The sequence below is a fragment of the Apodemus sylvaticus genome, chromosome 7, assembly GCF_947179515.1.
Source record: "Apodemus sylvaticus chromosome 7, mApoSyl1.1, whole genome shotgun sequence".
NCBI lineage: Eukaryota > Metazoa > Chordata > Mammalia > Rodentia > Muridae > Apodemus > Apodemus sylvaticus.
In genome coordinates, this window is record NC_067478.1 from 8,883,354 (window position 1) to 8,910,305 (window position 26,952).

Below are 26,952 nucleotides of genomic sequence, written 5' to 3' on the forward strand. Positions count from 1 at the left end.
TTTTTTTTTTTTTGGTTTTTTGGATTTGGTTTTTTCGAGACAGGGTTTCTCTGTATAGTCCTGGCTGTCCTGGAACTCTGTAGACCAGGCTGGCCTCAAACTCAGAAATCTGCCTGCTTCTGTCTCCCAGGGTGCTGGGATTACAGGCGTGCGCCACCACCACCGGCTACTGTTGGTCTTTTTAACAGAGCTATTTTTCTTGTTGCATCTTTTCCACTCGGACACATACAGTGTGCTGGGTTAATACTAGCACTGTATTGACTGTCGAAGATGTTGGTGAAGAGTATGTAGTGGCTTCTTTCAACCCATTAGATGCTTGAATATCCATTCACTTTGTGATCCCAATTCTGTCCCAATCTCACCAGATGCTATCACTGGTTAATAAACTGCACAGTGCTGTTAAATAAAAAAAAAAAAAAAAAAAAAAACTCTCTCAGAAAATTTATTAATATTGTTCCATTGCCTTAGAGCATTGAAAAGTTACGCTGAAAAGCATTTCTGATTTTGTTTATAGAGTGTTACTTGATATGAATGAATGAATGAATGAATGAATGAATTATACTTTATCAGTAGCATTTTGGGTTTATGTTTGAAGCGTGCTCTGCCCTCCAGACCCTTGTGTTATTTAGTGATTCTGTATGATGAATTTAAGAACTCCGGGTGTCTCTTGATTTCTTAACTTTTTCATACTTTGTTACCATGTAATTTGTCCTTTACTTTTGTCTGGTAAATAACCTGCTTATGATTTAACTGGATAATCAGTTTTCCTTAACCTTGAAAACAGGTTCTTTTATCATCTGTTCATCATAGTAGTAGTCCATTCACAGGGGCTTACTTCACAGTGAGATACTCTTCATAGTGAGATACGTGTAGCCATATATTGAATATAAAGAAAAAGGTATTATTGTGTTTACTGTTTTTATAACATTTCCTCTTCTCTTCTATCCAGGTTTAACTATAGATCAACACATCACCTTGCATCTCATGGGTTCTATGAGTTTTTAAATTGGTTTGATGAAAGAGCGTGGTACCCACTGGGAAGAATAGTGGGAGGCACCGTGAGTATATTCATTATTCTTTATGGTAACTGTAAACTGTTGACTAAACCCTTAACTGCTAAGGGGATGAGGGTCTTTGAAAGCTGTAAATAGTTCACAAACATCTTCTGGGGCTAATTAGCCAATATTCTCAGCTCTGTTCTTGCCAGTGTAGTTGTGGAATATCTCACACTGCCCCTGTTTCTGATGGAAGTCAGAGGCTGGAGTAAGAATCTTCTGTCACAAAGTACCTAAGTCCAGAGTGTGTTTTTTCCACTTTGTTTCTGAGCAGTTGAGTTTAAAAGCTTTTGGGGAAAGGAAATAAAAATTTTGAAAGTCAAAATAATTAAATATTTCCAGCCTCAAGCCTCTGAATTAGTGTAGATAATTAAACCTTATTGAGTAGGATAGAGTGCTCTGGATCCAGAAGGATGTCGTGAAGGTTCTTAGGTTTAGATGGTAAGGAGAGCTCCGAGAGAAGGGGAAGACATGGCAGCTCTCAGACGTTTGTACGTTTTCATTTCTTCTTGAATTTTGATGCTAGAGGTTTATCAGTATCACTGAGTATCACTCCTCATACACGTCTGCTCTCTTCTATCATTAATTCAGATTCATTTCCTTTCTTCTAAACCCTTGAGTTTATTTTTATGCTCCATTCCCTACTGCCTGTGCTGTTGCTAGTAATGTTAGCCTCTGTCTACTGCAGGCTGTTTCCGGCTGTCAGTAGCACTTCCTGAGAGTCTGGGCGGTGTTTTCATTATCCTTGCTTTCACATTAATCTGTTAGGATTTCCTTCTACTGTGGGCTTTTGTGCTTATTCTGTAGCCATGCTAGCCTTGCATTCAACAGTAACCCGTTTGCCTCAGCCTCCTGAGTGATGGAATTCTAGATTCAAGCCACCGTGCCTGCCTAGAATTGCACTAGCCTATAAATAAGGGGTTTGTAGTGCTTTTTTTGATTTTGGATTGTAGTTAGGAAATACCTGTAACTTCAGGCCTTTTAGTTTTTGATACCTGATTATAACCTTTAATGCATTCTAATTTACTGCATGCACCTTCCTTCTATGTTTAGAAAGAGTGGTGCATGTGTGTATGTGCACATGTATTCACATGTGGGTGCACATGTACATGTGGAGATAAGAAGTTAGCTGCAGATGTTCCCTGGGTGCTGTCCTCCTTGAGTTGTTGTTGTTTGAGCAGTGCTTCTCCCTGGCCTGGAACTCTATCATTGGGCCAGGTTGACTGATAACAAACTCCAGGTATCTACCTGCCTCTGCCCACCATGCCATTCCCCATCTCCAGCACTGGGACCACAGCATGTGCCAATAGTCATATTTTATGTGTGGCTTGGTGGCTTGGGGATGGAGCCAGGTCTTCATCTGAGCTGTTTCTGCAGCTCCAGTCTGGGGCTTGTTATACCTAATATTACTGTAGTTTCCCAACAGTCTTACCTCTGTGGAACTTTGTTCCTACTTAGGAAGGCAGAGTTCCTTCCTGACTTCCCTGATGAATGAGAAGAAATTGTCCAGTTTAGTGGATCTGACTTTGCTGGGAACTAGGCTTTTTCAATGGTTAAAACTATGGAACCTCTGGCTCCAAGGTACATATTATACCTGGTTTCTTGGGCTTTTTTGCTTTCTCTTTCTTGTGGATTCTAGTAATATGAATGCCTACTTAATTTGAACTTCCTTCTTTTTTTACATCTGTAGAGTATTCTTTTTTCCCTTAAAGTTTGAATATGTATATATTCAATCTTAAATTTGTCTGTACACATTTGTGTTTGTGCACCATATGCATGCCTACAGCCTATAGAAGTCAGAGAACCAGAGGAACCACAGGAGCCAGAGTTATGGATAGTTGCAAACTAACGTGTAGATGCTGGGACCTGAACTGGAGTCCTGTGAGAGCAGAAAGCACGCTTAACCAACTAAGCCGTCTCTCCAGTTTGAATATATCTTTGCTGTTGGGAGTCTTTGGTTTTAGTCCTTTAATCCAGTAGTGCTTTGTATTTTGAAGGTTTTCTAACATTAGTTCCATCTGCCATGTAATGGATATGTTGACTTATATTGAGAAGCATTTCAAGTTTGTGTCTATTTTCTTTCTGTACTGCAGAGAGAATCATACAGTAATAGGACCTAGAATTGAATATGAAGTGGAACAAAATGTTTTGAGAATTATAATGACTTAATATGCTGGTCTTCCCTTAACATGGGTCCTATTCTGTCCATTCACTGGACACTGAATATCCTCTCTATATCTATATTGTTACCGATGCTGAGAAATACATTCTTATTCTTCAGGAGTTTCTATTTTTGTGAAGTTGAGCAGTTAAAAATAAGATTTATAAAGTGTGTTCAATGCTAGTAAATGTAATAGATGTCAGGGAGAAAAAGCAAGGGAGTGAGTTAGAGCCAAGGGCTGGGGGCGGGGGGCATGGGACACAGACAGAAGTGGGGCAACCAGAGAGTGAGTGAGTGTCACATCACCTCTGTGCCCCTGGGCTCCGGAGCAAGAGCCTTTGGGGATGCAGCTGCAAATGCAGAGCTAAACATTTTGGTAACTGAGGAATCCTTCCAAATGAATATCCCCGGTACTGAATCTTCTCGTGTGTCAGGGCGGGTGTGCCAGGACAGTAATCTTCCCTCCCACCACCAATACTTGAAACATAGTGCTTTAAGCCTCTTAGTCTGTTTTTATTCCCAAAGGACTAGTCCTTCTTAGCTAGAGGTGTTCACTTTCTGAATCTCAGATTAAAAAGTAGGGGAGACTAACTCATATTCATCCTTTCTCGTTTTTATATATACACAATAAGATCTAGAGTGTTAAAAATGCCACTCCTGAAAAATAAATAAGACAGCACTCAGAACTGAGAAGGATAATTAATAGAATAAAGAGTATTGCATATTCTTAATTACTCTTGTTTTATATTCTCTGTTCTTTTATTTAAGTGTATATTCTCTGTATGAATGTGTTCTCTGTATCTATTCCAAAAAAATTATTTTGTATCATGTAAAAGGGAAAGGTCTTTTGCTCAATCTTAACTACACATGATGTATACTAATACAAATGGAAGAAGTCCTCTTTTTTTTTTCCAGGTACTTTGTTTTTTTATGTAACTAAATTCCCTTTCCCCCCCTTCTAGGTTTACCCAGGGTTGATGATAACAGCTGGCCTTATTCATTGGATTTTAAATACATTGAACATAACAGTTCACATAAGAGATGTGTGTGTATTCCTTGCACCAACTTTTAGCGGCCTTACATCTATATCTACGTTCCTGCTAACTAGAGAACTTTGGAACCAAGGAGCAGGACTTCTAGCTGCTTGTTTCATTGCTATTGTACCAGGGTACATATCTCGGTCAGTGGCAGGATCCTTTGATAATGAAGGCATTGCGATTTTTGCGCTTCAGTTCACTTACTACTTATGGGTAAGTACCACTTGATGTTAGCCGCCTTAAATGCTATGACCCTCTGCCCTAAGTCTGTAGGTTGGACACGTGTCTTTTACCAATAGAGCTGCACACAGATCTGTTACTATTCATAATAAATTTAACAAAAGTTAACATTTAAAAGGATACCAGCCAAATATATTAATAACTGGGTTAATATGTCTATATAAATTTTCATTTTCACCGTCTTATTGTATCTACTTTTTAATCATAGCTTAAAAAAAAAAAAAAAGGTTACAAGGAGCAGCCTGTCAACTATGCACACCTTTTATGTGAATACTTTTTATACATTTAACTATATTTTAAATTCCCTTAAAAGCTACCTGGCTTGTGGGTATTTTTGCTTTGACCTGGCCTGAAATTCCAGGAAGGGTGCTGCAGAGTGGTCTGTAGAGAAGGTCTGCCTCTCTTGATTTGAGTTTGAAAGAGAGAAAGCACCCACACGAGTGAGTTAGGATGCTCAAGAGTGCTGGCGTCTCATCAGAAAGTGTCTTTAAGGACTCTCTTCATGGCCTATGGCCTAGGGGAAACTAAATTTTGTGAACTCTATTTAAAGCCTTTTAATCACTTAAGTTTTAATACTAAAAAATAATACATATAAATGTGAATAGATCTTGTTAATATAATGCCAGTGGGAGAATTTGTGAGTTAATAATCATGATAAATTATGAATATGAAATTTAAATGATGCAAATTAGACACACTTGCAGTTTGTAGCAAAATTACAATAAAGAGGAGTGAGTGTCCACTCCATAGGGTATGTGGGTGTCACTGAGGAGACAGCAGTCAGTAAGGAGAGTCGGCCTCGGTGGGTTCAATTCTTTTTTAAATACAAATTATCTGAAGAAAACAATGGCATTGATTTCAGTTTGGAAGTTTGGATGGATAGATTGGTCAACTGTTTCAGTCATCGACATGATGTTACTTCTCATGTTTGCTATAATATTAAAAAAAAACTATTGTGGGAAATTTGTACAACAGGAAAACATGAAGGTACAAAGTCACTTAGAAATAACTCGCTCATATTGGACATTTAAAAAAATAGATTCTTTTTGTAGTTTTCCAGCCCCTTTTGTTACTGTATATTTTTGTAACAAGGTTTTGATATGTGTGTGAAACTCTATGAGACTGGCCCTAAAGTCTTTGCCTGTGCCTCTGCTCCCAAGTGTTAGGATCATAGTCATGTGCTGTTCCTGGCTTCTGTGTACTTTTTCATCCTTCATTTCCTTCTAGTGGGTGTGAACTATTGGAGTAGTATTGTCCTAACTGAAATCTCAGCTACCTTTAAATATTTTTTTCTAAGATTTTAATAAAATTCATTTGTCTTATTTTAAAGAATGCACTTAATCCTTCATTCAGCTGGCATTGCTGCTACTTACAGAAATTTTTTCAGTCTAAAAATTGTTCTTGGACCTCAACCCTTTCCTTGTCAATACCTCCTCTTCCATACTGTGTGGAAACCATGCACCTGCATTGTAAAGTTTCAATTCTTGCTACTCTTGTATGATGCTGTCTGAAAGCTCATGTATGCTGGGGCATGCATGTAGAGGCCAAAGGACAAGTTTGTGAAATTCTCTTTTCCCACCTTTACAGGGATTCTAAAGATCAAACTCAGATCGTCCAGCTTGCAAGGCAAGCATTTAACAACACTGAGACATCTCACTGAGCCATTGGACTCGGTTTATCTTTTATTGACTTACCTCGCCTGGACAGTTCACATAAATGAAATCTTAACTACATAGTGTCTTGATTTTTGTGTTTAGCACAATTATTACACATATATCTACTTTATTTTTTTTTGTCCAGCTTTTTTCTAATTATGGTAAAATACACAGAATATAACCTATACCAAGTGTCCTGGTTCAGAAATGTTGAATATACTTGTAATGTTTTGTGTTATCCATAAGACCCACTCACATCCTGTAAAATGCAGCCATTCTACCTTTTGTCTCATTGTCTTTGACTAATTGAATAGGTATAAACCTGTAGCATACACTTGTATAACAGACTTTTAGTCTTTTATGAGCCACTATGCCCCTGTCCATAACTGCCATTTCCAGTTTCAATCAGTGGTGAACAGAAATGTCTAATGATTCCATGTGTCCACTAGCACTTGCTCTTCTGTGGCTGTCTCCTACTCTGTGCCTAGGCTCACCTCAAATCCTCACTATTCCAGCTACAGCTCCCAGATAGCTGGGGTTCCATGTGACTTGGTGTGTCTTGTAGCTAATTGGGTAATTTTTTGTAGAAATGCCTTTTAAAGTCCCTTTCTCATATTTGAATTGAGTTTTATTCTCTGTATCCTTGTTGCTAATCCTTTATGGATAGATATTGTGATGTGGTTCTCCCAGTCTATGGACAGTCTTTTTACCCCATGAACATCTTTTGATACACAAAAATTAATGTTCATGAAGCTCAACTTGTCAACATTGTCTTTTGTTCCTATTATCCAGTAAATCACTGTAAAATGCATCACTGTGAGTTCTTGCCCTATGTCTTTTAAGAATTTCATAGTTGTTTTAAGCTTTATATTGAGGTTGCTTCATTTATTATTTTATAAATGATGCTTAAACAAAGGTCCAAGTGTATTTATTCACATGCTGATTTCTTTTTTATTGGTTATTTTATTTATTTACATTGCAAATGTTGTCCCCCTTCCCAGTTTCCTCTCCACAAACCCCCAACCCATCTCCCCACCACCACCACCCCCACTTCTATGAAACCACACCTACCCACCCACCCACTCCTGCCTCCCTTCCCTAGCATCCCATTATGCTGGGGTACCAAGCCACCACAGGGCCAAGGGTCTCCCCTCCCATCGATGCCAGTGAAGGCCATCCTCTGCTACACATGCAGCTGGAGCCATGGTACACCATGTGTACTCATTACATAATGATTCCTAATTGTCCCCTTTGATTGATCTTGGTACCTTGTCAAAGTTATTTGACCACACATGCCAAGGTTACCTAGAGCTGTGTGTTTGTCCTTGTGCCAGCACCCCACTGTTTGACCTACAGAACTTTGTAGTACATTTTGAAATTGGGAAATATGAGTTCTCTAACTTGGTTCTTATTCATAATCGTAATTGTTTTTGGTATTTGGGCCCCTTGACAAAACTGCCCTCTTAACTTCTAACTGAATGATCTTGGCATTCTTGTCAAAAGTAAATTCTCTGATGTATGGCTTTATGTCTGAATTCACCTGACCTGCTGCACTTCTGTTCACATATGTATGTCTTTATTCCAGCACCACAGATTTGGTTATAGTAGCTCCATAGCGAAATTAAGGGTATCCAGGAGCTAGAGATCGTTCACTGCAGAGCTGCCGTGTGTGTTCCCACCATGGCATTAAGGGTGTGACCTTAGCCTGTGTCCTCCCAGCACTGCTGTGTTTTCCTAATGGTAACCATTGGGACTGGGTGAGATGAACTTACATTGCAGTTTTGATTTGTGCGTTGGCTGAGCACATTGAACATTTTTTCATGTTTTCATTGGCTATTTGTACTTGTTTTGAGAATTGTCCATTTGCTCATTTGTTGATTAGATTATTTTTCCTTTTGGCATTGGCTTTTTTGAACTCTTATATATCTTGATTATCAGGCTCCTGTTAGATGAATTACTGGAGGATATTTTTTTCCCAGTCTGAGGGATTTCTCATATGTTCGATAATTATTTCTTGTCCTGTACAGTGCTTTTTGTTAGACTTCCGTAAAAGGCATTGTGGTTATAAACCTTGAATTTTTTTCTTAAAAGATTTATTTATTTATTATGTATATAGTGTTCTGCCTGCATGTATGCCTGCAGGCCATAAGAGGGCACCAGATCTTGTTATAGATGGTTGTGAGCAATCATGTGGTTGCTGGGAATTGAACTCAGGACCTCTGCAAAAGCAGTATGTGCTCCTGACCACTAAGCCATCTCTCTAGCCACCTACCTTATTATTTTTTGTTGTTGTTGTTGTTGTTGTTGTTGTTGTTGTTGTTTGGTTTTTGTTTTTTTTTTCCGAGACAGGGTGTACTGTCTAGTTTTGTGTGTCAACTTGACACAGGCTGGAGTTATCACAGAGAAAGGAGCTTCAGTTGGGGAAGTGCCTCCATGAGATCCAGCTGTGGGGCATTTTCTCAATTAGTGATCAAGTGGTGAGGGCCCCTTGTGGGTGGTTCCACCTTTGGGCTGGTGCTCTTGGGTTCTATAAGAGAGTAGGCTGAGCAAACCAGGGGAAGCAAGCCAGTAAGAAACATCCCTCCATGGCCTCTGCATCAGCTCCTGCTTCCTGACCTGCTTGAGTTCCAGTCCTGACTTCCTTTTGTGATGAACTGCAACATGGAAGTGTAAGCTCAATAAACCCTTTCCTCCCCAACTTGCTTCTTGGTCATGATGTTTGTACAGGAATAGAAACCCTGACTAAGACACAGGGTTTCTCTGTATAGCCTTGGCTGTCCTGGAACTCATTCTGTAGACCAGGCTGTCCTCGAACTCAGAAATCCGCCTGCCTCTGCCTCCCAGAGTGCTGGGATTACAGTCATGCCCCACCACCGCCCGGCCACCTTTTGGTTTTTATGGATTTATTGTGATCCTTTTGACTATCTTGAATTTAAGTCTTAAAATCCAGGTAGTATCACCCCTGTGTTTTTGTTTTTGTTTTTAAATTAATGTCGTGTTGGCTTTTCTGAGTCTTTTGCTTTTCTATACAGACTTTTGAATTAGTTTTTTTTTTTTTTAACCAAAAACATTTGGTTACATTGTACATTGAGCATCCCTAACATAAACATGAAATGGTATTAAAATCTTTTGATTTCTTTCATCAAAGTTTGCTGGTTTTCTATATATACATTCTATACATATTTTAAAAATTCATTTTTATGAACTAATATATGTGCTGTGTTAAATGGATATTGTGTATTTAAATATTGGGTGTTAATTGCTACTTGTATTTTGCTGTGTGTCTGTGTTCACTTAGTGGATTCAGTAGTTTTGATTCCGTGAAATTTTCTCCTTAGATGGCCATGTCATCTTTTAAAAAGTCAGCTTTGTTTCTTCCTTCCCAGGCTGCATTCCTTTTCTTCTGTTCGTATCTTGTTGACTTTGCTAGGACTTGTAGTACCATGTGGAATAGGAGGGACAGGAGAGGCTTGTTCTGAGCCAGAGAAAGCACAAGCATGGGTTGGTTCACTGCTCCATTTCTTTATTCCGGTGGTGTGGGGCCTGTGCTTCCCTTGTTGGCTCACTAGCCACTCATGTCATAGTACATAAGTTCTGTGTGATGGAAGTTCTTATGTATTGACCATATCTCTTGTAATAAACTTAGACGTTACTTCCCTTTTGTTTTCTAAAGATTTCCTAAGATTTTAAACATACCAAGGTCATTTTATCTGCCCCCTCCCCAGGTCAAAGTGGCTGTTTTGCCTTCTGCTCTCCAATGTGTATATCTACTCTTTTCCTTCTTGGATTGTACTGACTAGCATCTAAGCACAGTGCTGAATACAGAAGCAAGCTTCTACTAGCTCTGACTTCAGTGGAAGCACAGAGAAGTGCCCCTGCAATGTGACGGTCGCTGAGGGTCACTGTACTTTAGTATAGTTTAAGAAATCTTTCTTTGATTTTCAGTTTAGCAGTTAATGGTGGTTAGACTTTGTTTTCTGTCTCTTTTTAAGGTTGATCATATTGTTTTGACCTCTGTTATAGTCATGTTTTCTTATCCTCTGCACCATTAATATTTTGGTTGAATTGATTTTGCTGTGTCATATATTATATTTGATATCTACCTTTTTACACCCTAGGTATTCCTGTTATGACAACCAAACATGTCTCTAGACATTGCCAAATATTCCTCGAGGTTCAGAATTCCCCCAGCAAGGGATCACTGGGCTAGGTTCTTTTTTTTTTTTTTCCAGATGTTTCATGAGATGAGTATTTGCTAAAAATGCAGGCCGGGCAGTGGTGGCGCACGCCTTTAATCCCAGCACTTGGGAGGCAGAGGCAAGCAGATTTCTGAGTTCAAGGCCAGCATGGTCTACAAAAACAAACAAAAGCAAAAACAAACAAAAACAAAAGCAAAACTTATACATATTGCTGTGTTTATATTATGTGTGTTTTGTTAGGAGTTTTATATCTACATTGGTGAGAAAGACTGGCTGGTAGTTTTCTTGTATTGCTTTTGTCTGATTGTGACTCAGGTTTGCAGAAGGCTTCACAAATGATCTAGGGAGTGTTTTCTTCTTGATGCTCTGAAAAAGTTTCCATAACTTGCCGTTGTCTCTTATGTTACCATTGAGTTCACCCATGGACCGTAGAAGACTTTTAATTGCTGAATCAATTTGGTTGTTTTGTTTAGATTTATTTATTTTATGTATGTGAGTGCACTGTGGCTGTCTTCAGACACACCAGAAGAGAGCATCAAATTCCATTACAGACAGTTGTGAGCCACCATGTGGTTGCTGGAAATTGAACCGAGGACCTCTGGAAGAGCAGTCAGTGCTCTTTAACTGCTGAGCCACCTCTCCAGTCCCAAGCAGGATCAGTTTTTTTAGTGTCATTGTTCTGATCTGGTTTTTCGTTAATGTTTTTCCACTTGGAACCATTTGTATTTCATCTCAGTTGTCTGCTTTGTTGGCACAAGTGAATTCCTGTAGTGATGTCTCATTTTTAATATTTAATTTAATATTTAATATCCTCCCTTTCTAGTTGATTAGCCTGGCTAAGGTTTATCTAGCTTCTGGGCTAATTCCCTCCCCCAATTAAATTGATTTCTTGTCATTCAGAAAAAGATTACTTGGACTCTAGAGAAGCTTTAAATTCAAATACTTCATCTCTAAAGACTAAAGGTATACCTTGCTCATCTGTCTTAACCAAGTCTGTCTTTTGATTAGTATTTGGTGAATTTACCCTTAACACCACTTTTTCTGTGATTTGATTGTCCCCCCTCGCCCCCCCTCCCCCCACGTGTGTGTGTGTGTGTGTGTGTGTGTGTGTCCGGTTTTTTGGATTTGTTATTTTCAAGGCAGGGCTTCTCTATAGCCCTGGCTGTCCTGGAATTCACTCTGTAGACTGTAGACCAGGCTGGCCTCGAACTCAGAAATCTGCCTGCCTCTGCCTCCCATATGCTGGGATTGCAGGTGTGCACCACCACTGCCCCGCTGATTTGTATTTGTAATATAGCATCTTTCTATCCCTAATGTATGTTTTTAAATTTAGCTCAATTTTTTAAAATCTTGAGTACCATCTGCCTCAAGTTGTTATAGTACATTTTAGCAGTGTGGCCCCATTTTTTTCTCTTATTCCATTATCATAATGTATGTATGTATGTATATATGTTACTAGTCTAAAAGCCCAGATAATTGTATATTGTATGTATGTATGCATGCATGCATGCACATATGCATATATACACGCATATATATATATTTACAATTGAAGGCTTTTGTTCTGTTGTGATGGATCTCAGGTAGCTCAGGCTGGCCTTAAATTTGCTGTATGGCTGAGGTTGGCCTTGAACTTCTTGTTCTTCTGATTCTGCCACTGCTTTGCAAGTGCTGGATTACAGGCCTGTGTACCACACTGAGCTGCCTGCCTTCTTATTTTAATGATAGTATCTTAGGACTGATGCTTTGTTTTTGGATCAGTGGTCAGTTAATAAGCATTTTCCCTTACGGTTTTTTCCTTTCTCTTCCTCTTCAGAATTTTTCTTTTCTTTTCTTTTCTCTTTATTTTTTTTAATCCTTTGACCATTGTCTGATTTGGTTTTCTTTTGCTTATTGGGTGGGTGGGGTTCATGGCTCTATAGATTGTTCACCATAAAATTTGAAGTTGTGATTTAAAAATGGGTGCCCTACCCCATCTCTTCATAGTCTCTTTGATTTCTGGAGTTTTCTGTGTGTTCTTTGGAATGGATGTTTTTTATTGATAAGTTTTCTTGTTCATGCTTGTACTCTCAAAATTTCTAGTTGCTTCTAGTTTTTTATTTCATAAGTACAAAAATATACACATTTCACTTCATTATTGAAGCTCCCTATTGTAACAAAACAAAACCAAAGCGTTCTTTGGTTTTTAGAGACAGCATTTCTCTCTGTAGCTCTGGCTGTCCGGGATCTCACTCTTTAGACCCAGCTGGCCTTGAACTCACAGGGATCTGCAGCCTCTGCCTCTCAAGTGCTGGGATTAAAGGTAATTTATGATAGCTGACTGAAGTCTGTGTCCTCTCAATTCAGCACGTTAGTCCATCCTAATCAAGGTTCTGCTGACTGCTTTCTTTCCCCAGACGTGGCTCAGCCTGTCCTCTTGGTGAAGTAGTAGTATAGGTAGTGCTAAAGCTTTGGATTCTGTTTCCTTTTTCTGAGCTATGCTGGATTGTTAAACCAGGACTAAAGCTGGCAACTCTGGTGTTTTAGAGTGATGTATCTACTGTTATTTTTATTTCTAATCTTTGTAATTCAATTTAACTTTCTAAAGATCATTGCTGTCTGCAGAAATATATGTCAGCCAAGGATTTGGGTGAAGTTTATGGTCAAGCATCAGCACAGTGATGAGTACCTTCAGTGTTTCAGCTGATTCTTCTGATACTTTTCCCAAGCTGGTGTGTGTGTGTGTGTGTGTGTGTGTGTGTGTGTGTGTGTGTAAAATACCCTTACCTCAGACTGTTCTCAAGGCATTATCATCCAGAGTCATGTCATTGGTCCCTGGCAAGTCTGCTTGTTTTAACTATTCTTATAACTTTAGGTGAGCAGAGTGGTAGATGGCCTCATGTGCTCTGAGTTTGCCAAGTTCGTGGTAACTGTCATCTGTTTGTCTGTTCCACTGGTACCGTTTTATATGCTGCCCCCATTGCCTTGTGGGGCCAGCCTGGGTTGTCTTCCGCTTTCTTGCCCGTTTTATTCTCCAGGGACCTTTTGGTTTTTCAGAAAGGATCCTCTGAGCATTCACTCACCGGCTCCCTGGTGTCCGCTGCTCTTCCTGGTAGGGCCTTTTTATCTGTTACTTCAGTCTTTTTTCCTCTACAAGGTTTGTAATGGCATTTCACCTCAACTCCATTCTGCAGTCTTTTTGTAATCACCCCTCAAATAGATTATCTCAGGCTGGCCAAAGGACATTTTCCTGCTTTTAAATGGCCATCATTTTAATAAACGTTTCCCCCTATTCTCACTGAGAGCAATGAACTAGACATATTTTCTTTCCTCTCCCTTCCCCTTCCTTGCTTCCTTTTGTTCATTGTCATAGTTAGTACCAAAGTCTAGACATTACCTGGAGTTAACTGAACTGTATCACTAAAACCTGTTTTTAAAAGTAAAGACTTTGTGGAAATTAACTTGCGTTTGTTGAACATGCCTCTTAGCACAAAGAGACAGAAAACAACTTTTTGAATATAGACTTCTTTTGTGATAGGAATTATTCTTATCTTTTCTTAGATATTCAGCTTAAAGGTAGTCATTTGATATGTGTTTAGGTCTGTGTCAGTTATTTTGAAGACGCTAATAATTTGCTTTTTTAGGTAACATAAACTCACTTGGAAATTACTACTTTAAGACAGGATTGGTTGAACTTTGATTTATTTGTATATACCCTTTCTAATATAGATTACTGGCAATTATGTAAAGGACCTTCTGGAAGACAGTTCAACAATATACATTTTAAAATGTTGATTATGATATCTAAAACTTTCTTACTGTAACAGTAAGTTTTTAAAAATGGAAGCTTAGAATCATATATATTATCCTGAATTCAGATGAAGAAACATACAAGCCTAACAGATCAACGATATGAAAATGTAGATTTACTGAACACAGTTATTTAAGGCTCCAGTTTGTTGATATTAACCATTTCATGGCAGAAAATAAAAACAGGTAATTTTTCCTTATTTGTTCTTTTACTTAAAACTAACCATAAAAGAATAGGCTGTAAAATACATCTTGTTCAGCACTGTAACGGTATATTTTAGTCATTCAGGATAGCCAAGCCCCAGTCCTCACTCAAAATGTTTTCCATTTTACAATGGGATTTGTGTTTGTTGTTTTAGGTAAAGTCTGTGAAGACCGGGTCTGTGTTTTGGACAATGTGCTGCTGCTTGTCGTATTTCTACATGGTAAGACCTATGTTTGCTGCGTGCTCTATCCAGGGATGCGTGTAGACTCTGCTTGTGTGCTCTTTACATTTTCCCGCGTGCGTGCATGCTTAAGTGCGTACATATGTGTGTGTACATACACACACATATATATATCCTAGGAAATTTCTCCAAAATCCTAGTATTTTATTTTCTCTCATGTTTAGGTTGTCATGACAAATGAGATATACTTGTTTTAGGAAGTGAGAGACAGGAGCCATGTGTCTGAGCCTCTCTTTTCCCATAGGTCTCTGCGTGGGGAGGTTATGTGTTTATCATCAACCTCATCCCTCTCCATGTGTTTGTCCTGCTACTGATGCAAAGGTACAGCAAGAGAGTCTACATAGGTGAGTGCTGCGCCTCTAAAGTGCGCTCTTAGTAAACAATGTTTGCTCAGTATTGTCCATGAAAAGGTAGTCATTTTTTTTATGTTTAGCTTGCCTTTATGTTGACTACATGAGACCCTGTCATAAAAAAAGCAAAACAAAAAAACAGTGGGGGGCAGAGAGATGGCCCAAAACAAGCCTCATCTGTTCACATACAGTAACGTGTGAAAATAGTTAATTTGTGAGACTGATTCTGCATTACCTGTGCCTGAGTTTATTAATGAGCTGGCCTGGTCCAAGGCCTTTGGAGAAGGATCAGTGGGTCGAAGCATTATAATAGGACATTCCTTAGGGATGTGCTTATTAATGAAACTGCAGAAGAGCAGAGATATAAAGTCTGTACCATTTTATCACAAGAATTTCACTTATGTTAAAGTTAATGAGAACTTGGATATAAAATGTCAAAGTAAAACATGGTATAGGATTTGTTTCTCTCAATGAGAGACACATCAGCTAAAACTTTGCAAAGTGACTTAAAATAATCATTTCTGGGGGCTGGAGAGAGATGGCTCTGACTGACTGCTCTTCCAAAGGACCCGGGTTCAATTCCCAGCACTCACATGATAGCTCACAACTGTCTATAACTCCAAGAACTAATACTCTCATACAAACATACATGCAGGCAAAACACCAATGCACATACAATAAAATTAAACAATTTTTTAAAATAAAAAAATTGTTTCTGTACTACAGTTTTTATTTGCTTTTGAAATTTACATTGGTTATTCGAGATGAGGTGATTTGTTCTGTAGGTAACAGGACATTGGTAAAGCTTATTAATTTGAGGCCATGTGTAGTTGTACATGTTTGCAGTCTCAGTTCTAAGAGATAAGAGGATAGCAGTTCAAAACCAGCCTGAAATATGTAAGAAAGTTTTGCTAATTTAAAAATAGCTTATAGTAAACAGCTCATATTAATAGAAGTAATTACTCTAAATTTATGTGGTAGGCAGAGGGGCAGACACACCATGGGATAGTAGTCAATGGTTCTCATAACAGCTTTGAATTTTCGTATATAGCATGTTATGTTTGTAATACTTATTCTGACACTCATATATTGATTGTCTAATAGGGTTTTTATTACCATATAATATTTGGAGTAATACTTTTAATATTTGTAGCACAATTTCCTGATTACATTTGTTTAAATTATTTCATTACTATCATAAGTAATTTTGATGGATTTGATCCAAACTATTGGAATTAATAAAAAGATGTATGTGACAGGTAAAGATTTACCAAGATAGATTGTTTTTGCATCCTATAAACTAGATACATTATTTGCGTGATTGGGTTACTTATAAAAGCATAAAGTGGTTTCTGTGCTTCCTAGATCCTTTTAGAGAAGTTTATCTGTTTTGAGTTTTGCTTTCATGTTGTACGAACAGGGCCAACAGCAGTGCTGACTTTGTCTTGGCCTCTCTTTTGCTTACAGGTCTTAGTGTTGGTTACAGTAAATGCTTTCCGGGGAATCCAGGAGCACTCATTCCTTGAAGGGACAGGTCTAGCAGTATCTTTCTGTCTTAAGACTAAAATACGTAGAGCAAGGGCCTTTCTTACTGTGACTTAACAGGAATCTTTGCTTGATCAAAAAACCTTCAATTAATAGAGACAGAGATTTTCCATATCTACAAGTGAAAGTGGAAAAATGGCTTTGGTGCCGTCATAAGTGAGCCCAGTCTTAGAAGAACCGTACCTGACAACCTGCTCAGGAGCACTTCTGGGTAGAAGTTAGGAGACTACAAGAGATGCTTAGGTTTGTCTAAAAGCCTTCTTACAGTAGATAAGTTGGTGTTCTGCTTACTTAAAAATCTAACACTTGGGAGGCTGGGGCAAGAGGATGCCCAGAGTTTTATGTCAACCTTGCTCACGGAGAATTTCAGGCTAACCTGGGGTAAGGAATTGCAACCTTCCCTAAACAAAAGGGAAAGCCCTAAATGATTTTTAGTGGAATAAATTTGCAATTTATTTAAATCCTTTTAAATCTGTTTATTTGTAAATTATGTTTGCTGGTATTTGTCTGTTATACTTTTTGACACATACTAGGTAGGTGTAGTTATTACATAGTTGCAGGAGTGATTGAGTCACAGTATCTCATCTTTTAAAAGTAGAATTTACCAGGCATGGTGGGTGCGCACATACCTTTAATTCCAGCAGTCTGAGGCAGAGACAGGCAGATCTCTGAGTTGAAGCCAGCCTGGTCTTCATAGAGAGTTCTAGGACAGCCAGAGCTACATAGTGAGACTGTCTCAAGCAGAAAGAAGAGTTGTTCTTCATGAGTTCTCCCTCATAGGGTTTACACAATGTGTTCTTAATCTCCTTGTGCTCTGATATCTCATTAACGTTTGTCAGAACTAATGAATTGCTTCTGTAAGACAGAAGGAGAATTTTAAACTTATTTTTATCTTTACTTTTATTTTTCATGTATCAATTTTGTTTTGTCTGCATGTATGTGTGCCCCATGTGCATGCCTTTGTGCCTGCTGAGGTCAAAGAGGGCATCAAATTTCCTGGAGCTGGAGTAAATAGACAAGTTGTGAGCCACCATGTGGGTGTTAGAAATTGAACCCAGGGCTTTGGAGGATCCAAGCCAACTGATTGGATCTTAACTACTGATCTATCTCTCCAGTCCAGAACTAGAATTTTAAGTCTGGATATATTTCCTCTAGATTCTCATCCTTAATTTCCTAGTAGGTAGTAGAAGATACTTTTTTCCATTTGAAAGTGTGATAATCTCTGCTCAGGTAGTTTGAGTAAGTCATATCCTGCTTTTACAAGTTTGGAGCTTGTAAAATGTCTGTTTCAGTGATATGCTCTACCTGGTCACTGTGAGCAGTGTCCCTGGGAAGAAGAGCATATATCTGTGCCTGTGCACACATCCAGGTTTCCCTGCTAGTCAGAAGAACCTGTTTTCTGCCCTCTATTGCTGCTGCTGCTTCTCACCATGCTTTACCCTGAGCATTTACCAAAAATTCTCAGGAACCAAAGTGCTCACAGAGTAGCAAGGTGACTTTATTGAGTAAACTCTTCAACATTCTTACAAACTTAATGTTTGGTAGTAGTCAAGTGGAACTGATTAGATTGTAAGGTCTTTCTCTTCTGCTTCTTGTCTAATAGAAGAGGAATATTTGTTAGCTATTCACATTAAACACTGCCCAAGAGATGAAGTAATTTAGAAAGCTGTGGGGCCCTATGGTGGGTTAATGTAAATGGGTGTGTGTGTTTCCAGACCCTTCTAAGTTTGCAGAAGGAAGAGTAATACTAACTTAAACTCCAGAGACGTGGCCTGAGGAAAAGGAAGGCACTATGCCAGGGAGGCCCTGACCAGAACCTCTGGCCTGAAGCAGGCACAGTAGCTTCATAATTCAGTCTCTGGAGTATGCAGCAGCTGAAAGAGACACTGTCTCAAGGAGAAAGGTGAAGAGTCTAGGTTGTTCTCTAACTTCCACATGCATGCACTGTCCAGAAATAAAGATGGCCAGAGAGTTGGAATGGCTTCTCAGTGAGGTATTGAAGTGAGAGCAGCAAGCACTCGACCGCCCTCAGGTCTCAGTGGAGCTGGAGCCCCGTGTTGCATTGACCAGAGTTACTACCTGCTGTGCCACTGGGACTCAATATTTTGAGGGGAAACCAGATTAGGATTTCTATCGATTTCTGTCTCTAAACAGCGTTTTCTTTGGGTAAAAATAAATTGTACATGTGAATGAGTCCAATTGTTTTAGGGGCATCCTTCTAAGCAGGAGTACAGTCTGCAGCAGTGAATGCCAGAAGCTGTGCTTCCACAGGATGGCAGTGTGGCGGCATTTTTAGGATGTAGTGAGTGATTACGGGATCATTGCATTTTCTTAGAGCTCACTTCTTTGATGGAATAATGTAGAGTTAAGAAATAGGTCAGTATAGCTGCCTAGAAAGTTGGACTGGCTGGGGTAGTGGTTTGGTAAGGGCTCCTCGTGGAGTTTCAGGAGGAAGCGGTGCTGCGGGCGTGTTGCTGAGGTGCTGTAAGGCCAGTGTCCCTCTTATGCTGCTTTCCTGCAGAAGACTTCCTACCACTGTGACAGTGTTAGCTAGATGTGGAGTGCTCTTGGTGTTTGTCAGACTTTACATAATGTAGAGGCCAGCTTGGATTGATCTTCTTAACAGGATTTTCTGATTTTAAAATGTCCCAATTGTCATAGATATAAGGTCTTTTTGAAAATGCACTATTGGGTGTTGTCATATAGTCTGGAGAAAAAAGTATTTTATTTTTATAGTGGATAGATGTTGTGTTTCTTCTTAATCTAATTTCTTCATGTCTTTCTACTCAAGTGAATCTAATTTTCCACTTTCTATGTTTTGAACTTTAAAGTTTGTGTGATTTAAGTTAGGATAGCGAGTTATGTGTTCTATTTTATAAATTTAGGGAGCACAGTATCTTCTGTGAGGTAAACTTGTGATTTTGGGCACTGTATGGAGCTTGGCTAGAAGTCCCAAACTTGATTTGGTACATGTGGTTTCCTGTGGATTGAAGGGCTCTGTGAGGTAGGATATATGTATTTCTCCTGTGTGAACACTTCATAGAACCCAGTGATCTGAAACTATTAGAGCTCAGGCTGCTGTGGTCCAGCTCTTTTAAACAGAACTCTGGGTCATTGCAGGGTCCTGGCAGAGTGGCTTCATTGACTCACGTGCAGGAAGGAGGCTGACGTACAGGCCTTTCCAGCTGTAATGTCTGTTTCTGTTACTTTGTTTGACATTAGCCAAGCAATAAGAGCTTATCCTTTCCTCGAATTCATTTTTGGCACTCTTCCTGTTCATGTGGACTCGAGTGCCTCTGTTTCTGTAGAGATTGGGGTCTTGTTATTGGTTGCTTTGGTGGTTTGATGTCCTGAAGACTGCCTTAGGCAGTCTAGGCAAGCGCTTCCCTTCTGAGCCGCTCCCCAACCCTGTGTCCTTCTCCTTACTGATGAACTGATGAGAATGAATTCTGAAGTTGGTGTGAAAGCCTAGTCTTCCTTTGCTCTGGGAAAAGGAGAACTGGGAAGCAGCAGTATGAAGGAGATAGAGTTTTCTTTGGGGTATAGTGAAGTCAGGTTTTCTTACTTGTTGTAAGGTAGTTTTACTGCCCCATTTTTCTCCTCAGCTTTTTAAAGGGGGAATAGTTTATTTTTAAAATTTAGTTTGTATTGTTTATTATATTCAGTCCTAATCCTGTCAATTTTGCTTAATTCTATGTTTGTATTTCTAAGAGGCAGCCCCAGCCTGAGGCAATTGCAGTGTTTAGTGTGTGCAGGCTTCCCTGAGGAAAGCTCAGCACTCCTCTCAGTCTGTCCTAGTCTTTCCATGTTTACGGGGGGTTTCTCGACTCCATCATGAGATGCATATTGATCATCATGCATCTGCGGCTCTGATGTGGGGAGGAGGTCACAGGCCTCACCAGCTCTCCTCTGTGTTAATGGAACTGAAGTATTTGATTTTGTGTATTTGGGAATCGCATGGTAACCACCTTCTCCCTCTCTGCTTTTCCTTTCTCATTCTGCTTCTAACTGTACCAGGGTTTCAACACAGATTAATTAATAAAATAAACTTACTACAAGGCTCCTTGACCACATAAAGAGATTAGAACTTGTGATAACTTGGATTTTACTTGAGTATGTCCCAAAGGGCCACACCACTGCAGCATGATTGTGTCTGCAGAGTTCACTTTGGTGGATGGCAGAGCTGTAGCCTTCATTAGTTCTGAGTCTTTGAAAACTGCCCACACGCTCTGGCCCTTTCTATTATATTTATGAGCTTATCTTTCCAACACAGTAGTCATAACTTAGCAGACAGCTTGGGAAGCAGTATAGCATTTGAATTGACGGTTCACAGTTTACCTTCTAAAAATGACTTTCTTTTAAAAGCAGATAAAGACAACGATAGAGGCAAGGGGGGGAGCACGTGCTCTGAACTGTGTTGTCCAGAGTATAGTAGGCAAGGAGCCTGCAGTAACATCTTCTGTTTCAAAGGGCTCCTAGACTTTACTTTTGTAGGGACTAATTTACCCCAAACTAAACATCAAGTACATTTATGAAAGTGATGTATATAAACTTTATGAATAGATTACTATTTTCACATCAGCTTATTTTAGATATACCTTTTATCTTCTGATAAAATTTTACTTTCAGTGACTCCTAATATTTTCTCTCTAGTCAGATTACCTAATCTTGATCTGTAGCCATATAAGTGGAAAACCAGTCTTTGACAAAGGTTGCAGAGTTTCTTGGCTCTTATCAATGATTACTAACGGTGAATTTTTAAAAATGTGATTCCATTTGCTAGAAAGAAAGGTAGCACAAGTCTCTGAAACTGTTAAGTGAGGTCTACAAACAATACTTTTAAAAAATGGATAGAATATTTATGGTCTATAATGCAACTAACATATATCAAACCAACCACTTCAAGATTCTATTGTTTATGTTCTGTTAAAACTTTTTTAAAAGGATTTATATTTTTATTTATGTTTTATATATTTATATTTATATAAATATTTATATTTATATTTTAAAATATTTATAAGATAATATATTTGTGTTGAGTATTTAATGGCAATAGTAAATTACTCTTGTTTCCTGTTTTGTTTTATAGCATATAGCACTTTCTACATTGTGGGTTTAATATTATCCATGCAGATACCTTTTGTGGGATTCCAGCCAATCAGAACAAGTGAACACATGGCAGCTGCAGGTATGGAAACTAGTGTCTGAAGTTGAGACAAAAGGGCATTGTTAATGTTTTGTCCACTTAAGATATATGTGTGACCTTAATCATTTTTCCTTCTATATTGACACTAAAATGAGGTTTCAGGCTCTTTATTATATTATAATTTATAAGAAGTTTCAATAATAATAGCTGGTATACTTAGCTTTTTGTTGCTGCGATAAAACACTGATTAAAACCTACTTGAGGCAGAAAAGGATCATTTGGCTTAAGTGTCCTGCTCATACAGTCCATCACTGAGGGAAATCAGGGCAGAATCTTAAGGCAGGACCATTAAGCATAGGCCATGAGGGGTACTGCTTACTGGCTTGCTCCCCAAGGCTTGCACAGACTGCTTTCTTAGTCAACCCAGAACCCCCCAGCCCAAGGTTGGCACCGTCCACAGGAGCTTGTCCGTGCCACATCAGTCATTAGTCAAGGAGATGCTCCCGCGCTTGCCCAGCGGCCAGTCTGATAGTCTTTCTCATTGTGCCCTTCTCGGATAACTCTGGCTCTGTCATGTTGACAGCACAACAGCATGGAAAGAACCTTAATGTTTTAAATCTTTGGTGATGCATGGTAGTGTCACTGTGTGAGCACAGTTGGCTGCTTTTCTTGTGTGGCATATATATAAGGATCCTGACCACTTTGGGGAAAATGTGCAATGGGACTTTTCAGGTCATTAATTATGGGTTAGCTGTCAGCTGACACAGGGAATATTGGTAGGTGAGATAACTAGTCCCTGGGGTGAAGATTCAGGGGTTCTACAGTTTTGTGAGTAAAAGTATTGAAACAGCATTAGGCAAACACTGTGATGGCATTCACATGAGCCTTCTCTTTAACCAGGTGTCTTTGCACTGCTGCAAGCTTATGCTTTTCTGCAGTATCTGAGAGACCGGTTGACAAAACAGGAGTTCCAGACCCTTTTCTTTTTGGGTGTCTCAGTAGCGGCAGGCGCGGTGTTCCTTAGTGTCATCTATCTGACATACACAGGTAGGTGCCATCGCCTGTGAGATGGAAGTCGCCGTAGCTCTAGATTACTATTCAAGACCAGTCTTTTCACAGGTCCCTCTCACACATTCCATTTATCCTAATATCAAATACTGTATAATGTCAAACTCCAATAACACATTACAAATTGCAGTTTTAAAAAAGCACGAGCTGCCATTTCTGACTAGAAAAAACTAATTACTGCTTTCCAGGCTCTTGTAAGTCCACAAATATCCGTCTCTTGCTGGTTAAAGAGCCAAACTATTGAAAACTCAGCATCTGTAATAAGCTAGTTTTGGTTTACCCTCTTGTGTGCACTCTCTCCCTCTTCCTTGGAGACAGTTGCCACATCATTTCCGCGTGCTTTGGATCTAAATTCCTCCCTAACCCTGAGCTCACAAGTCTTAAACAACAAGCCAGTTTTCCCTGGGGTACTCCATAGCCCAGCTGATTTCAGGCCCGGCAGAGGGTGAATGAAGGTATGACTGGAGTCAAAGACCTGGGTGTTTGAAAATACATTGGCATCTATAAAATAAAACCCACATCATTTGACCATTGTTTTAAATTATTCATAATTAATAGTAACAAAGCTCTGAAAAGGACATATTTGGGTTGGTGCAGTGGCTCAGCTGCTAAAGGTACTTGACATGCTACTGGTGACCTGAATGTGCTCCTGAAACCAAGTCAAGGCGGGAGAGGAAAGTCAGTGCCACAGAATTATCCTCTGACCTCTACACATGCTTTATGGCTTGTAAAACAAGCAAACACACACTAATAATGATGATGATAATAGTTATTATCATGGCGTGCACCCAATACACACCAATAATAATTTTATTTTGTGTGTGTGTGTGTGTGTGTGTGTGTGTACACGTACGTATATGTGTGTGTGTACGTGCACGGTGCACACAGACACCAGAATGAGATATCAGATCCCCTAGAAGTAGAGTTAGCTCTTTACCACTGAGTTATCTCTCCAGTCCCAAGCTAAGCATGGTAGCATACAGCTGCGCATTTGAGGGATCGAGGTAGGAGGTTTGTTGGAAGTTTGAGGCAAGCTCTGGTCGGGTGGGGCTGTATGTATATCAAGGAGACCTTATCCCAACACCTTGTGGGGGGGGGGAGAGAATATGAATGAATGAGAATTTACAAAATAATAAAAAGGCAGTTAATTTCCTCTGGTTTTTCTTCAAGGTTACATTGCACCGTGGAGTGGCAGGTTTTATTCATTATGGGATACTGGGTAAGTTCAAATGTTACTTTGCCTTTTTTCTCTCCATGTATTTATATATTGTGAGGACTTCAGTCATTACTTAAGCAATATTAAATAGCCAGACTGAGCTGTTTGAAGTGAATGCCTGTTGTTTTGAGACATAAGTTCTATATTCCTGTTCTACATAGCCAACTCCTCCTTGTTTTGTCAGAGCAAAAGCATTTGTATAATTTAAAGATGGGGACTTTTAAAAAAGGAATGGATGTAAAATTTTGAATTGTAAAAATGAATGTAAGTTTTGTTACCGAGAAGATACTGTATTAAAGATTTATATGAAGTAGGTATGAAGAACTTTTTGTATAATCACTTAATTTAAGCTTCTACTTTAAAAATCTGAAATACACTAAGGGTGTATGGTACATTTAAGAATGCTATATAGAAGAATTCACTTTAAAACTTTGGTTTTGAATTAGACCAACTATTTCAGTGAAACCTTTTGTCTTTAAAATGATGGCCTAGTGCTGCGATGATGTCACTGCCTATGGTTGCTTTCTAGATGACCCAGTAAAATCCAACCACCATTTATTAATCAAGTGTCCTTCAATAGGACACCAAAGGCTCCTGTGCACGTGAAATCACATAGTATAAACTGTTTATGGCTAAAACATTAGCTGACTTTTATTCTGTGGATCCAGAGAACTGGAAAGAACCAGTTACAGAATTGACTAATCTAATTCTAAAGTTGATGTGTATTAGTTGTACTTAGGCTTTTAGAGGAATTCTGACCTCTTTGGAATCCCAGAGTGCAAAGTGACTTCTGTTGTCACACTGATGCCAGCTCCTTCCTTGTGTGGGAAGGCAGTGGAGCACAGGAGTTGAGAGGGTAAAGTGTTTTCTGCCACCAAGAAGAAATGGAGAAACTTGTTGATGTAGATGTTGGATAGAGCTAGACTACAGACACCTACCCGAGCAAGGATTAGAACCAGAGCCAGCAGTTTCATGAGCCCTAGATAGCTCCACGTTAAGGGGACGTATTTGCTTTAGTTAGACAAATGTATACCAAACAACCATGTTACTGGCTATGTCAGTTAAAATACAAGTTTGAATAAGAAAAGTTGGCAGAGAATGATGCCAGTGAGACAGGAGAATGTGTTCATCTGAAGGAAGAGGAGCTCCTGGTTTATCCTTTAACTGTAATAATAATCAACTTTTTTAATATCAGGTATGCAAAAATACACATTCCAATTATTGCATCAGTGTCTGAGCATCAGCCTACGACATGGGTGTCTTTCTTCTTTGATCTACATATTCTTGTATGTACCTTCCCAGCAGGCCTATGGTTCTGCATCAAAAATATCAACGATGAAAGAGTATTTGGTAAGATTTTTAATGAACTCTTTGACTCAGAACAATTTTTTCCATTATGATTATTTGAATGTTTTGGTTTTCTTATGTATGTTATATTCAGGAACATTTTTCCTGTTTTACAAAGGTGCTTATATAAGAAAAAAATAGTTGAATTTTCAGTGTATGTGTATTACTACTTTTTAAATATAGACTTTATATCCAACCCATGACCTCCTTGAATATTTTCAGTAGCTTCAGGTAATACAGGAGTCATATACCTTATTGGCTTTTCTGAAGCTCATAGTCTTGGCCTGAGTCTTTCCATACCTTCTTTAGAGCACTGGCTGATGGAGCCTGACTGTACTGTCAGGTGCTACCTGGCAGATGTCCATCCATCGTGCTCTTATCCATGTTTGCTTTAAAGAAGGGTCACACCAGATACTGGTGCTGGCTTTCTGAGGCTGTTTTGGTTCTGAAAACTTAGAGTGCCTGATAATGTACACATTCATTGTCACCTATCAGCTATGGATATTATTAATGTATGGTGTTATTAAAAAAACAAATTACATTTAATTTTTCATATCTGTAATAATTAAATTTGAATGACAGTACATGTCTCTAAACTTTTTATTTAGTCAACAGTACTTATTTTTAAACCAGACTATTTGGTCAATATTAACAATTTAGAACAGTTGCATTGTACAATGCCTACTTTCAGATGTATTCTGTATTGTGGTAATGAACATGTAGTTTCCGGGGACATTTTCCCCACCCTGTCTTTGCAGTCGCTCTATATGCAATCAGTGCTGTCTACTTTGCCGGAGTGATGGTGCGGCTGATGCTGACTCTGACCCCAGTCGTCTGCATGCTGTCTGCCATCGCCTTCTCCAATGTTTTTGAGCACTATTTAGGGGATGACATGAAAAGGGAAAACCCACCTGTGGAGGACAGCAGTGATGAGGATGACAAAAGAAACCCAGGGAACTTGTATGACAAGGTAAGGGCTGTGCTGTCTCCATCTTCCCAGCACCACAAGAGTCTGCAGGTGTAGGAGAGTGCTGAAATGAGAGCACACCGAGCTGTGCCCTCTGACTTCTCTCCGTTGCTTGCTTAAATTGAAGTCCTAGTTGGTCTTTGAGCTCTAAGAAAACAGAATGGGATCGGACAGGGATTGTTAATCTCTTCTCCACCAGTTGTTACCTAAGTGCTTAGGTATGTTAGTGCCTTTCTACTTCCCAGAGCACAGCTCATCAGATTTACCCATGTGCACCAGTGCTTGTACTTGTCCTTAGTCTGTGTTTGGTGTGACCTTGTGTGGTTCTACCACCTCTGTGTATTAAATGGTAACTTGGTGTTCAGAAGTGGTATTTGGTTAAACACCTGTTTGTTAACATAAGTAGAATTTAACCTGCATAACGGTAGGCAAAGCCTGTGTTGGACACAAGTGTGGGAAAGACTTAGGAATTAGTGTACTTGTCTTAAATAACCTTAGACTTCGCAATTTAATACTGACTGAGCTCATCAATACTAAGCATCAATGAAATGCTGTAATATAAAAATTGGTTAGAATTGTTTCTTTCCTTACTCTGAAGTCAATATGATTCTTAAAGATTTGTGTTAAGCACATACCTGTTGTTATATTTTGTTTTTTTGCTTCTTGTTTTTTTTTTTTTTTTTTCTTAAATCACCCTTATAACTTAGAGTTATGGCTATTGTTTCCAACAG

At 39.0% G+C, this 26,952-nt stretch overlaps 1 protein-coding gene across 1 annotated transcript in view; it reads left to right on the plus strand.

Moving 5' to 3' along the window:
- Nucleotides 1-26,952, plus strand: part of Stt3b (STT3 oligosaccharyltransferase complex catalytic subunit B) — a 64,622-nt gene that overhangs the window by 28,219 nt on the left and 9,451 nt on the right. The window contains exons 2-10 of the mRNA XM_052187050.1: nt 950-1,058; nt 4,179-4,466; nt 14,496-14,561; nt 14,827-14,926; nt 21,567-21,665; nt 22,524-22,670; nt 23,862-23,910; nt 25,103-25,257; nt 26,013-26,224. Of these exons, the coding sequence (XP_052043010.1) occupies nt 950-1,058; nt 4,179-4,466; nt 14,496-14,561; nt 14,827-14,926; nt 21,567-21,665; nt 22,524-22,670; nt 23,862-23,910; nt 25,103-25,257; nt 26,013-26,224 (1,225 nt within the window). The remainder of the gene's footprint in view (nt 1-949; nt 1,059-4,178; nt 4,467-14,495; nt 14,562-14,826; nt 14,927-21,566; nt 21,666-22,523; nt 22,671-23,861; nt 23,911-25,102; nt 25,258-26,012; nt 26,225-26,952) is intronic.